Below are 13,593 nucleotides of genomic sequence, written 5' to 3'. Positions count from 1 at the left end.
CTGACCTTAGGCATGTGGTATGCTAGCTAATGTCAAAAGGTGTCTCTGTGTGCGTCTCTCCCCAGTTTCACTAAGGCAGGCAGACAGAACAGTGACTGCTTAAGGCTGTTTGGAGCTAATCAACAGGTCAGGCAGTAGGTAAGCCATTTAAAAAGTTTGAAGTAATGGAGAGAGGCCATTGTTTTGCTAATCAGGTGATAAAGATCATTATCACTATCAGCCCCCAGCTGGCTTGTTTGCCTGTCAGTTTACTGCAGACAGTATGATGAAGCAGGGAGGGAGACTGAAAAGCTCCATATCATCAACAGATGCATGCACTGGCTCCCGTCCCCCACCCACTTGCCTCAGAGTGCTAGCCCGGGGCTGGCAACACTCCTGTACCTTGAGCAGCCAGCAGGGAAAAGTCTGCCACCATGCAGGCAGACCTGCCTAATGCAATAGTCCTACTGGGGCCTGGCCACTCCTTCTTCAGCTCAGTTCCCTGCAGAAGGGAAGGGAGGGCTGCTCTAGCGCCCCCCGGCTTCTAGCCTGAGTCACTGCAGGTATGTGCCCGAATTTCCTCTGTCCCGAAAGAATGTCTGTCCAGTTTCAAATCTAGCCAGGTTAGACTAACCTGCAAAGAGTGAATCAATTTAGGCTCAATCTTTTTGAATGTCTGTCTCTAGCCTTAAAGGGGAAATAACATAAGCAACTTGCCTGAGGCAACAAAGTTAATCTGTTTCAAAGCTGATCTTAAAACTCAGGTGCACCTAGTTCTGCACATAGACTAACATACCATGATGCTTTTTTCCCACTGAGGAAAGTTATTTAGTTATTGTGCTGTTTAGTAGTTAAAAAAGACCCACAGCCAGTCAGCATTTTAAATTGCTTAATCAGTCAATTCAGAGGCCAATTAGTGAACAGAGAACTATTTTTGGTCTCACAAATGATAAAGGTCTCTGGTCTGTGCTTAGCCACCAAAGGGTATAATTACTCCCTCCTTCTCCCTCTCCCTCACATTCACACACGCACACTTCGCAATGCAGTAAAAAACATGAAAATAAAATGAAGTCACTTTAGGAACAAAAAGCTTGAAGTAGCAGGAAGGCCATGACCTCTATGGAAATGGTAGACAGAATATAGAATTTACAGGTCTAACATAGGTATACTGTATGCTATTGGGGCATTGCCTCACTATGATTTGGAGAAAACTCCCAGAATATTTCTTAAAGGAAACTCAAGCTACTGACTGGCCACAAGAGGGGTGATTCAGATGTACACAGATCAGAAAGAAACCCAAAGGACTGCAATATATAAAAAAAAACAAACCCTTCTTTGTTACCTGAATGTGAAGAGGGTTCCCATGTCCAACATAGATAGCAGCTCTGCTTTTGACTTGGGGAAGGAGAGGCGGTACCGAAGGGTCTCAAAAGCAGGTACAATCAGAGCTTTCTTGGTATTGGCTAAGTCTAGCTGGATGACAGACTTCCTGGCAGAGAAGAGCAACGAATACAAGCAGGAGAATTTAACATTGGACAAATCACAAAAATTTGCAAAGTAAAGAACAAAGAGATGGCAGGTTAAGTGGAGAATTCTACCGGGATACACAGCTTTTTTCTCATCTCATTTAACCAGTCAGTTTAAGAACAAATACAGCAATACACTTCTACAAGATTTTACATTGAAGGTATTTGACTGGTCAATGCTGGCTGACTGTTCAATGATATATAGGTTTATCTGAATAATCATTTTGACCAGGTCCAATTTCTTGCTCCCTTTTAGAGAATATTGAGGGCGAGTTGAAGACCTAGCTCTTTGATCTGTATTTTACTACAGGTTAAGGAAACAGCTAACAACAATTTTCCATTCAGACAAACTCTATTCTGTAGTAAAGTTTAGCTGGGAGCTTAGCTTTGGGTTTTACATTATCTAACGTTTGAAAGTGATTTTTGGGGAATAATTCTTTGTAAGCCTGTCTAAATTTTATCCCCAATTTTAAAGAAAGAGGGTCACTGCTCAAACTCTGTTCTGTACTTTTGTATTATTGCCCTCTACAGGTTCAGTGAGATAGTCCTTCATCCTTATTTTAATGCTCATTTAAAACTCATCCACCATACAGACTGGGGGTTGGGTGTCAGAAAACCCTAATGATACAATTGTGAATCTCTGATCAGAGGGAAGTCCTGGCTTAGAATAACAAACTCAGAATTGAGTTGGTCTGTCAAAATCAGGTGGGAAGCCAGAACTAGAATAACAAGGGACGCTGAAAATCACCAAAAAGGTAAATTAGCAAAACTAAATATATTAGTATAAGTTGTAGCAGCAACAATGACTGTGGTGGTGTGTCAAGACTCTCTTTCCCATTGTGGAGCCTCTATGTACAACCAGGTACTGTTGTGGCTGCTGGTACTACTACTACTACCAAGTACAAAGAGTACAAACAAGTGCTTTTTGTACAGAGCAGCTGGGTACAGGTTGCATCCTTTTAGGTCTGTCTGTGTACTCCAGCTGGCAGTCAGTAAAGGCAGAGACTTGATGGGTGTTTACTATACCTGACTCAAAGGGGCCTTCATCCTGCTTGGGACCTTCGGGCACTACATGCAAACAAATAATAACAAAAGCAGAGCAGTCTAACAGAGCACCTGCCTGCACTATTTCCAGCTCCAGACAGGTCTATTTGTACTTTCCTAAGAAAATAAAATCCAAAAAAGTCCCTGCTACCCCAAATTTGAATTGTAGTATACTTGCCAGTCAAAACAACTTTGCCTCAAGTTTCCTTTTATTATCTTTATATTTCATATAAAAATCTGCCTCTTTCCCTCTGTCAGATTCAGTTCCCCTTAACAGGATTTACTGTACTGACTTTTATGGTATTGCAATGAGCAATCAAGGACTATGAAGACAGGCGACAAACTACCTACAGCCTTATGAGATGAAGGAATTGGGATCACTGTCATCACACCAAAAGGGAACCAACAAACCACTTTTAAGGCTCTAGAATATCTAAAATTTATTTCTGCTGCAATCAGAGAAGAGGAAAGATTTAATAAAATTTGAGTTTCAGGGAATTCAGATTGGTTTTGTATCACAGGGTTCCCTATAGGTTTGTTGTATAAAAAGAGACTTCTTCATAACTTACCTGAAAGTTTTCATTTTTTAAGGAGCCAGTGCCACATTTCAACAAACTTTACACAGCTGATGGATTTTATCAGCTTCTCATTATAACTTTTCTGTACTTTTCCCTTTGTTTCCTTCCTCATTGCTAATGTCTACGGTATCTACAGATAAACAGATAACTCCTCTACAACCAACCTCCTCAACCTGCCAGAACCACCGAGTGACAAAATCGAGTGCTTATACGATTTCTAATGATTCTTCCCCCTGCTTTAACTTGCACCTTCTTTTATTCTCACAGCATTGAAGGCACTAATTTAGTCTATCTGATATCTTAAGACTTCCTGGGCTTGATATACCTTGTTGGCACACAGTCGTGCAAACGACATTACAGTGAGTCGGTACTTCTGTTACACCCCTGGAGTATTGAGAACTGGGAAAGAGAAAGGAAGAAATAGAGAAAGCTCTCCCCCATACCACCTTTTTGTTGCTATTTAGAAATGAAACCTAAAGAACCAATGAGATGATATCATAAAAAAGAAGAGTAAAACTGAGTAATTGAGGAGGGTAGTAATCCTTTATTGTAGGCCACTCTGAGCCTTTCTGGATAGGGCAGGATAGAACTCTAATAGTATATGAAGATGATGATAATAATGAAAAATGTCTTGACTTAGGGTAGCATACTGAACTATCACTAGACCTTCAGCTGGCTTTCTCCCTTCACTTCACATGCTCAGCTGTACTGATCAAAATATTTTTTTCGACACTGATTTTATAGGGTCACTGTTCTAATTACAGTCTAACCTCTTCATAACATGAAGTAGGCTAGCAGGTTTGTTTTTCTTCTTCCCTGGACCTATACATAGGTTTCAGTTTGGATTTTCTTTGAAGCCGCGTCTCCCCGCCCCAAGGAGTTTGAACTTGAAAGATTTCTACAATAGTTGCCGCTGAATGTCTGTAATAGAAGGGTAATTATAAAGCTGTATATTTGATAACCAACTTTGTAGAGACTTGAATCTATGCACTGCACCTGTAAAGGTTTTGCTTTTTTTTTCCAGATTCAGTACATCAGCACCTATTTTCTACTATGTGTTTATTCCCAAGCCCCAAAAATAAGAATACATGATTTTGTGAAGAGCTTTTTCTTTGTTAGTGTCGTCCAGGAAACTGTTTCCCAGGCATCTTTCTGTTCAGCCTTTACTGCATGATATGTCATTCAGACATAGTGAGGGTTGGGTTACATTTATAAACTAATAATCAGACCTAAGAAAGGATGTAAAATTACATTTTTCATTCCCATTTTTTGTGAGGTGTGGAGGAAAAGGATTTATAGTCACAAGAATATCCTCAGAGGTTGAACTAACTCCAAAATGCAGATATAAATCTTTCCTTCTTCACTGGGCATGTCTACACATATGCTGTAATAACAGTATATTAAGTTAGTACCTGTAATAATAGATACTAATTTAATGCGCTGTAAGCAGCACTACTGCACAGCAGTGCTGGCACATGTCTTTTACATGACACTAATGTGTGGTACACTAATTCTGCACATTAGCATGGCTTTCACCGTGATGTGCTAATGCACAGTAGAAATAGTCTACCGTGCCTTTAGCTTCTCATACAGACACACTCACTGTGTGTTAAAGGATAATTAACTAAGAATTTTTCCCCTTGTATGGTAAAGTGGTCTGAACATCCCTATTTTTAATGAAGAAATTAAGACACAGGAAGGTTAGCAGCCTGATCTTAAATTCTGTTGAATTCATTGGGAGTCTTCCCGTTGACTCAGATGGCTTTAGATCAGGTCTGAAGTGACTTGTCCAAGATCAATCTATGAGCCAGTGGCAGGGCCAGGATTAGAATGGAAGAGTTCCCAATCTTGTGCTGACTCCATTAGATTGCTTCCTTTCAGAAAACCAAAACTAACCCCCCCAAACTAGTACTAACAGACCCAACATCTAGAACTAAGGACTACAATGGGAAGCTTTTCTCTTAAAGAGGTATTACCCCCATTCATGGCAGCCAAAAATATTTCACATTCCACATGAGATATGAATACAGGGAAATACAATGAGGATATCAACTCTCAGTTTGCGTTTAACGTCTTGCTGGAGGTGCAAAGTACATTTTAGCCAGTCATGTCAGGAGGAAACTTCTACACTAGCTGCAGCAGCAAGCAACTTTCATACTACACTACAGCTGTGGATAGTGTACGGAAAGACTTCATCAACTTATTTTATGAGGGAAAAACTGTTAGGATGACCCATATACAATACTTGTAGCTACCAAAAGAGGCACTGGGATTTGGGGTAATGACAAGATGATCTGAATGACAACCGAATGAATGCAGCAGATAACAGAATATTCCTCCTCAGCACAAACTAGGAAGGCGTTGTTGCTTTCTGAATAGAAAGCATCAGAACAATGTATTTCTTTCCCCTCATATTCTACAGAAGAAGGGCAGGGGGAGAAGCGTTTTGAGGGAGATTAAAAATACTGAAATGACCCTATATAAATACCTGTAAAATAGCTTAACTAGTTTAAACACTGTAGCTGTTGGCAAAAATGCATCTAAAGTAATGATCAAGTGTCAGAGCCTTCCCCACTCTGGGCAAAGTCACTGTACATAAAGTGCTTTTGAAAAGTTACCTTCATGATATCAAATGTCTCCCCTCATTTACCATTCTTCACCTTATTTTAAAATGTTTCACCTGGTCTCCTCCTCCTCATCATCTATGCTGCAGATGTGCATCTAGGGCATGGATAAATCAATCTGTTACCAACAGAGAAGGATTTCTCCCTTTACAAAGCCATGCCATGAACACCACACATGATTTCTATTTGCCTGCTGCTATTACTGCATGTGCATCTCTAAGGGACAATCTCTGTGATTCAGATGTATATCACTAATTAACTATCCACAAGAAACACTGGTAGGAACTGTCAGTGAAAAAGTATACAAGGGACCATCTTTATTTAAAGCAGACTTGCAGCCTGCCACACAATTTTACTTTAAAATGCTCATCATTTAACAAAAATCATTTACAGAAAATGCTCCTTCTGAGAGTGTCATTGGCAGTTTTGACCTACCCAAGCAGAAAAGAATTGCAATCAGAATTTGGGTGATTTGAGGTCTGAAAAAATGCTTGTGGAGCATCACATTCTGTCAGGTGTTGCATTTTGTGTAACTGTCATTTCCTAACAGCTCCGCTAGGTGTGGGCCGTTCAGTTAGTTAAGTGCTACAAATTCACAATTATTTTAAAAGCTCAAACATATTGCTTTCCATCATTCTCCCATTCCTCCTCTCTTTTTGCTCTGTGCTGGCTCCCTTTATGGTATCCAGGGGGGTATGGAGGAATAAGGTGCTTTCCTTTGGACTGTGCAAATTATCACAGCCACAGGGCCATGGTCACAGTTGTGACTGGGACTCAATCTACAGAAAGCATGGGGCATATGAGAAAAGGTTGAAAGACTTGGGAGTATTTTCTGTAGACACAGGAAGACTGAAGTCTTCAAATACAAAAAAACAAGGTTGTTATAAGGAGGGCAGCAATCAATTGTTCTGTGTCCATAGGGGACAGGATGAAAAGTAATGGGCTTGAACTGCAAGAAGGAAGACTTAGCCATGAGGGTGGTTAAGTAATGGAAATTATTATCTAGAGAGGCAGTGGAATGTCTGTCTTTGTAACTTTTTAAGTGCAAGCTTGACAAATACTTCCCTTGGATGGTTTACACACGGATGATCTACAGGCCCTCTGGAAGCCTCTCTCTGCCCAATTTTTCTGTGATTCTGTGTATCAATCAACACCAAGGTAAATAAGAGTTTGCAATAACAACAGTCCTCTTTGCAAACCCTAGGAACAGTTGCCTGGGTGTCAGGGGCGGAATTACTTTGTGGATCTCACTCTCCAAGAAGGCACAAAAAGACATGCTTAGGCAAGAAACCTGGGGTCAAACTGATAGCAGACACCCAAGGGTGCAAGTCCATTGACTTTAATGGAGTAAAATATACATGCAACCACAGTGAATCTGGCCCAATATTTGTAGGGCAAATGGAATAAACCTCAGAATAGGACTGCAAAGCCATGCACTGATCTCTTCTATGCCAAATACTTCAATTCACAATAGAAGAGAAGAAATTTGCTGAGTTCCAAACTTAAAGGGAAAGAAAGCATTTCTTCACAAATCCCATACATGGAAATGCGTATTTCTCTAATACTCAAAGTGCCCTGGCCTGGGCAGTTGCACTGAATATCTGTGCAGAGTCAAATCCTTTGCTGGAACACTTTAAATATCGCGAAAATGAATGAAAGTGAGAATAAGAGTAAGGGGCAAGGAAAATCAACAGGGTAAAAGGAAATGAAACCTTTTGGTTTGGCCACAAGGTGTCATCCTTGCTCCACGCACTAGACTATGGTGGTCAGCCTCTCCCTGCAGAGGGGAAAGGTCTCAATTAAAGGAGACTGTGTTAAATGCTCAGGGTCTAGAGTTTGCTCAGCCTAACTTGTTCACATTCATTACTATACAATGCATACTGAGGTTACCCCTCCCAATTTCAGCACAGTAATTATTCTGCCTTGACGGTCTCTTGTCTTATAATCATACATTAAACCTGCTTGGAGCATAACCCTATTTTCAAGGTAGAGTGCTGGGTTAACAATATGTCACAGGAAGAACAACTTCAATAACATGTTGCATTTTTCCTCTACCACAGACATACAGAACCATAAATATTAGGGATAGAAAAGACTATAGGTCACCCAGACCATCTCCCTGCTAATGAAGGATGTTGCCGTATATTTAATTGTGCTCGATCAAGTTTAATTCACAACTTGCTCCCACCGCTAACCTTCAGAAAGTATTCTGCAGTCTAAATGATGTTACTGTTAGACATGGCTTCCCCTTTTTCCGGTGTTATCACACTGTTAGTTAATAGCCTCTTTTACTGCCCTGTAGAACTCCTTTCTTTTGCTTAGTACTGTATTTACATACTTCAAATGCCTTAAGGCTGTTGTTACACCCTACTTATGGCTTGAGGCAATTCCACAGTGGAAGTATGTGTGGAAGGGAGAACCGCATGCTACATTTACATTTTTTTTCCAATTATTTGAGCTGGTATAATAAAAGATACCAGATTTACCCAAAGAACCTTGTATACTTACTTGAGGTACTCGTAGAGTCCATACATGGGCAAGAAGTCAATGTCAGACAGGAACATGTATGGCGTGCTGATGTGCTTCATGGCCACATTCCGCAGGAGATTCACAGGGTAGAACTGGCCCTCCTTGTACACGATATGGTACCCAACATTGCGGCGGCTCATGAGAACCTCTGAGCCCTGGGCGTAGCGCAAAAATTGTTGGGCCTCTGCATCAGAAAGATAGAGTGCCAGGCTGATTGGGCCCTCCCAGTGTTTGCAGATGGCTTCGAGCATCTGGAGCCTGAAAGAAGAGGGAGAATAAAAAAAGGGTAACTGGCACAGTGGGATTCTTTCTGCCGTGGGTTTTAATGCTTCATGGAAGCCCATACAAATCGACCCCTGTACTTATGTGATGCTCCTCTTAAATCAACGGGTTTTCTACTGGGATAGGCATCTACACATGCAGATCCACTTGCAGAATGAGGACCTTGTAGATCAGGATTGTGCTTAGCTTCTATAGAAGTCCCAGGCACCTTGGGGCAATCTGATAAGTAGCTTTATTTGAGAAGTGCATTTAAGAGTACAGCAAACAGCTTCCTCTTTAGGAAATTCCTTAAAAAATGGGAGCGAGTGGAGTGAATTTCTTAGGGTTGGGAAAAATTGCCAGTAGCCAGGAGAAAATATGCCATCTAGGCAACAACATGAAGATGCCACATCAAGAAGGAATGAGCTTGTGTGTGTATGCATATGCTTGGGTTGAAGGGAGTAACAGTGTTAGGCTACAGCACATAAACAGAAAAGATTTCAGGCAGAAACAACCCTCTTAAACATCGTTGTGTATAATATAGAAAGATTTTTCTCCAAGCTGTTATGAAATGACTTTCTTTAAGCAAAATAATTTTTCACAAACTTTTTAAACTCACACACCAGTAATTACATTATTCAGGAAAACGATAACCACAGTTCATGTGTATACCTAAATCAAATCCTGTCTGGTTAAAATCTTAGGAGCAATTTCTAAAGAAACATATAGAGATTAAAATATATCCCTCAAAATGTTGTAGAGTCAGGTTAAAAAGCATATTTAGTTAATATAAAGTGAAATAAGGCTACACAGCACAGTCATGTATTGTATTAGAGATTAGCCAGAATGGACTTGGCAGCATGATTGTCACCTCTACTTTTCAAATATACTTTTCTATATTTTCCCCATTACTATTCATACAAGACACAAGGAAAGTTTTCTGCATCATTCTAATCAAAGAAAATAATTTCCCCCCTCCTACGATCTCCTTAAGCTTTGCAGCAGAAAGGAATGATGTGTTCGTACTGGCAAATATAAATTCTGATTTTAACATTAATAGCTTTCTCCTGCAGGTCTTAGTGTTCCTAATAACATCCAAAAAGATATTAAACCTTTTTTGTAGATGTGAGATATTACCTTTACTAGCATATACCCGGTGCATTGTTTACTTCTTATCTATTACTGAAACATAGATTATTATCAATCTGCAACATACAGCTGGATTAGGAAACTGAGATCAATAACAGATCTAAAAGGCATGTGAAAGGCTTTAAGTTACTGACTTTAAAAACAATATATCAAACAAACAGATAGGACAGTTAAGCAATAGAGAAAAACATACTTTGTTCTCATCCCTCCCTAACCCTCCACAGAGTAAGAAACCAACTAATCAGTGGAATCCAATTAATCATCACTCAGATAAAGGGCACCCTTGCTTAAATGGGACAATCGCCAAGGAACAGATGCACAGCAATGTTTTTCAAGGGCTCAAAGCAATGGATAAATGGCATGCATAACTCATTTACAAGGCACACCTGATGATGTCTGTAGGGCTTCTTACAGGAGTTAGATGGGAATTGGTTTTTGCTAATATAAATTTCATACCGTGCAGCTATCTACTTTTCAGGATATTCCCATTTTACAGTATCTTTCTAATTGCCATGCTTTAGTTCCACAAGTTATTGTGGTTGAGGTGGGAGGATTCCACAGCCTGTGTTACTATGCTGGAGGTTGGATTAGATTAGTGATGTCCAACCCTTTTCCCCTGGTAGGCCAGATTCGCTGTGTCCAGTCTGCTCATTGGCTGGATCCAGCCAGTAGTTCCAATCCAGTGCCCAGGTAGGCAAAGCAGGCATCATTTGGCTGCATGGAGGGGAACCAGGAGCAGGCCGGCCCCAACACAACCCAACAGGGGAAAGGAGCTTGACCCAGCCCCACAGGGAGGAAGGAACCATAGCCCAGCTCAACCTGGCTCTGCAGAGGGAAGGGGCTGAGGCCAGGACCCAACCCAGCTTTGCAGGGAGGGAGGGGGACATGGCTTGGCCCTGACCCAGAAGCAGAGACTTGGGGGGGAGAGGGGGAGATGTGGGGGGCATTGCCCAGCCCCGCAGGGCAAAGGGACATAAGTTTGTTCTGATCAGCCATGAAGGGCTTGGGGATTTGGCGGAAGGCAGGGTGGCTATATTAATGGCCACTGCTCCCCCACTGTCAAATGTCTGGACCTGTGGGAAGGCCTGTGGGCCGCTACAATGGCTCTGCAGACCACATTTTTTTCAAACTTTTTAAAGGCGTGTACCCCGTCTGGTGGGTACCCCTTCTGGAGCGTACCTCCTTCAAGGCCAGGGAGGAGGGATGCTGACGGTCAGCTGGATGCAAAGCCGGCAGTGTGCAGTGGCACAGGGAAGCGGAGTAGTGAATGGCAGCAGTGGGGGAGCAGCGTGCAGTAGCAGCGCGCAGTGGTGAATGGCAGTAGCGGGGGGCAGAGCTCACATGTAGTGGTTGCCACCACCCTTCACCACTCTGTGCTGCCACCACGCTGCTTCCCCATGCCGCTGCACGTACCCCTTGGGGCCGTCCCAAATACCCCAAGGGTATACATACCCCTGATTGACAACCCCTGCTCTATGATCATGCCCACTAAACTAGTCAAGGTAAAAGTTTTGTTTTGTTTTTTTAATTTTTACAGTGTTTAATTATAAGGCAGTTTGGAGCAAGTAAATCTCTCCCAGCACAATTTATAGACTTTAGTTCTTGTTTCTAATCAGGTGTTTGTCAGACAGACTTTACTATAATTCTTTTTTTTTTCCAGTTTCCTTGTTGCCAACTTTTCTTTTGAGAATGCCTGACTGTCTCACAATTCACTTTTATCCCAGTTTCAAGCAGCAATAAACTCCACTCATTTTATCCGTGTCTTTTCTTGTCCATATCCTGGGCTTATAGGAGTGCAGCTATCCTTGTGACTGCTGAATCCCAAGTAGACAGTGCCTTAAAAAGACTACCTAACCAAGACATTCACCTGAATAATGCTTGAATAAGTAGTGGTGTAATCAAGCAAGGTTCAGAAGGGACCACTACATCAGCATGAACAGCATCATTTAACAAGTAAGAAACACCACTGCGTGAAATCTCTTTCAGATTCTCCTCCTGTGCATATTACATTTAGCCCCTAAAATGCATCTCTGTCCTTACACAGTAAAGATCCATAAACCTGTCACTGCAATCATGTCAATCTCAGCTGGGACTAAGAATGGAGATGCTGGTAGTTGTTGATGTGGCTTTCACTTTGTTTATACAAAAGTTTGGAAAGATAATGGAGGCATATACCACAGTGTATTTCTTATGGACTTGTCTTCCTATACGTGAGATGCTATTTAAAAATGTCTCTAACTGCTACAGAGGATGTTAGAAAAAGCAGCCTAAAGAAACAAACAAACAAACAAACAAACAAACAAAGTCAGCAATTGAAAGACAGGAGGGAAAACAAAACAGCTAAATTCTTATTTGGCAAGATATGATTTATTGATTTTAGCTGAAAGAGAGCATTTTCAACCCAAATCAATAAATCATAAGAACACACCAAAAAGCAGGGGAAATGTTTCCTGCACAGCAATGCAAGGGCTGCCCTTTCCAAGTAAAAATGTGCATCTCTGTCTATCAATAAAAACATGTGCCCCAGTGAAGATCCAGAAAGGAAAACAGATGCTTAGACTTTGCCTCATTGCCCGTGAAGCAGCACTGGGCTGCAGTTAGTTCTTTTGAATTAAATTCTGGAGGGAAAACACAACATGTGCAAACCCCAACTTTACTAATTTATTGTGGCATTCACTCATGGTCTGTTTTTTGACTCAAAGGCTTGCGAATGCTTAAGAAATGTTTCTAAATTAAAAATCAATAGAACAGGCACTGGTGAAGCTGGCAAATCATAACTAAATGAACAGTTTGCAGTCCTGAGAAGTGCGCAAAATGCTACAGCTTTCAATCTGAATTCCTTTGGCTCCCCCTGGAAAAGCACTGACCTTCCATTGGTGCAATGACATGTAGGTGCCATGTTTCATGCTGTATGTGCTCTACCTACGCAGTATCAATTACTTGTTTATATTAAAGCGGCTCTGTCCCCTTTCTGTAGCACATGTTGATATCAGGAAGAGTGTGGCTTAGTTTAGATTTGGACTAATCAGCTGCAGGAAAATGGAGACTGATTGATCTGAAGTATCAAGAAGGTGGCTGATTTTGGTGTAGATGCTGCCAATGACTTAAATATTATTTTTAAGTTTCTGAAAGGGGCAACTAATTGCAACTCCTGGAATGAGACAAGTGTTACCTAGAAATGGTCAAGAAATGGAATTATTGTCCCAAGGGAAATTTCAGTAGTTTGAAATCATTTTCCATTTCAAATGGAAATGGATGAATGTTTCAAACTGGAATTTTTCAACAGAAAACTACTAGTTCTATAGAAATGGCATGACGACTCAAAACAACATTCTCTTGTTTCAAATTGACATTTCAAAATTAAGGTTTCATTTCAAAATATCAAATGCAAATAAAAATATTCAGTTTTGATACTCACAAATCATGTAATTCAATGAATAACATTTCCAGAGGAGATGACATCTCATTTTCCTATACGACAATATTGTGCTCACTTTTTTTTTGCCAGCTCCTGTTCTTTGCCAACATCCATCCATCAATTCTCTTAATTTCTACAGTTATCAGGCATAGTAAATAAACAGTACCCTACCATCCCTCTCTTGCTACAACCCCTACTATTCCAGCCTTGATCTTCTCACAGTGCTCTGCTAGTTCTCCTCACTACTAGCAGAGATGAAGGGGGGAAGCTTGCATTAACCCACCTGTGTTGCTCCTAATTCAAGATAGAGCTAGGGTATTGGTCGTAGTATGGGAAACAAGCAAGAGGAACTGACCCTCCTGCTGGCCAACACCAACCCAGACATAGTGGGGCTCACTGAAACGTGGTGGGACCCAACGCATGATTGGGTGGTGAATATCAAGGACTATAGGCTGTACAGGAGGGGTAGGACAGGGAGGAAAGGT

General features: G+C 41.1%; 1 protein-coding gene across 1 annotated transcript in view; it reads right to left on the bottom strand.

Annotated features, from left to right (window-relative positions):
* The window catches only part of LARGE1 (LARGE xylosyl- and glucuronyltransferase 1), a 363,795-nt gene that overhangs the window by 29,326 nt on the left and 320,876 nt on the right, over positions 1–13,593 (bottom strand). Inside the window, exons 11-12 of the mRNA XM_019515316.1 lie at positions 8,260–8,538; positions 1,322–1,468 (exon numbers count right to left, since the gene is read on the bottom strand). Coding sequence (XP_019370861.1) covers positions 1,322–1,468; positions 8,260–8,538 — 426 coding nt within the window. The remainder of the gene's footprint in view (positions 1–1,321; positions 1,469–8,259; positions 8,539–13,593) is intronic.

Source organism: Gavialis gangeticus, unplaced genomic scaffold (genome assembly GCF_001723915.1).
Source record: "Gavialis gangeticus isolate Ggan-Ray unplaced genomic scaffold, GavGan_comp1, whole genome shotgun sequence".
NCBI lineage: Eukaryota > Metazoa > Chordata > Crocodylia > Gavialidae > Gavialis > Gavialis gangeticus.
This window is presented reverse-complemented; position numbering and strand designations above follow the sequence as displayed.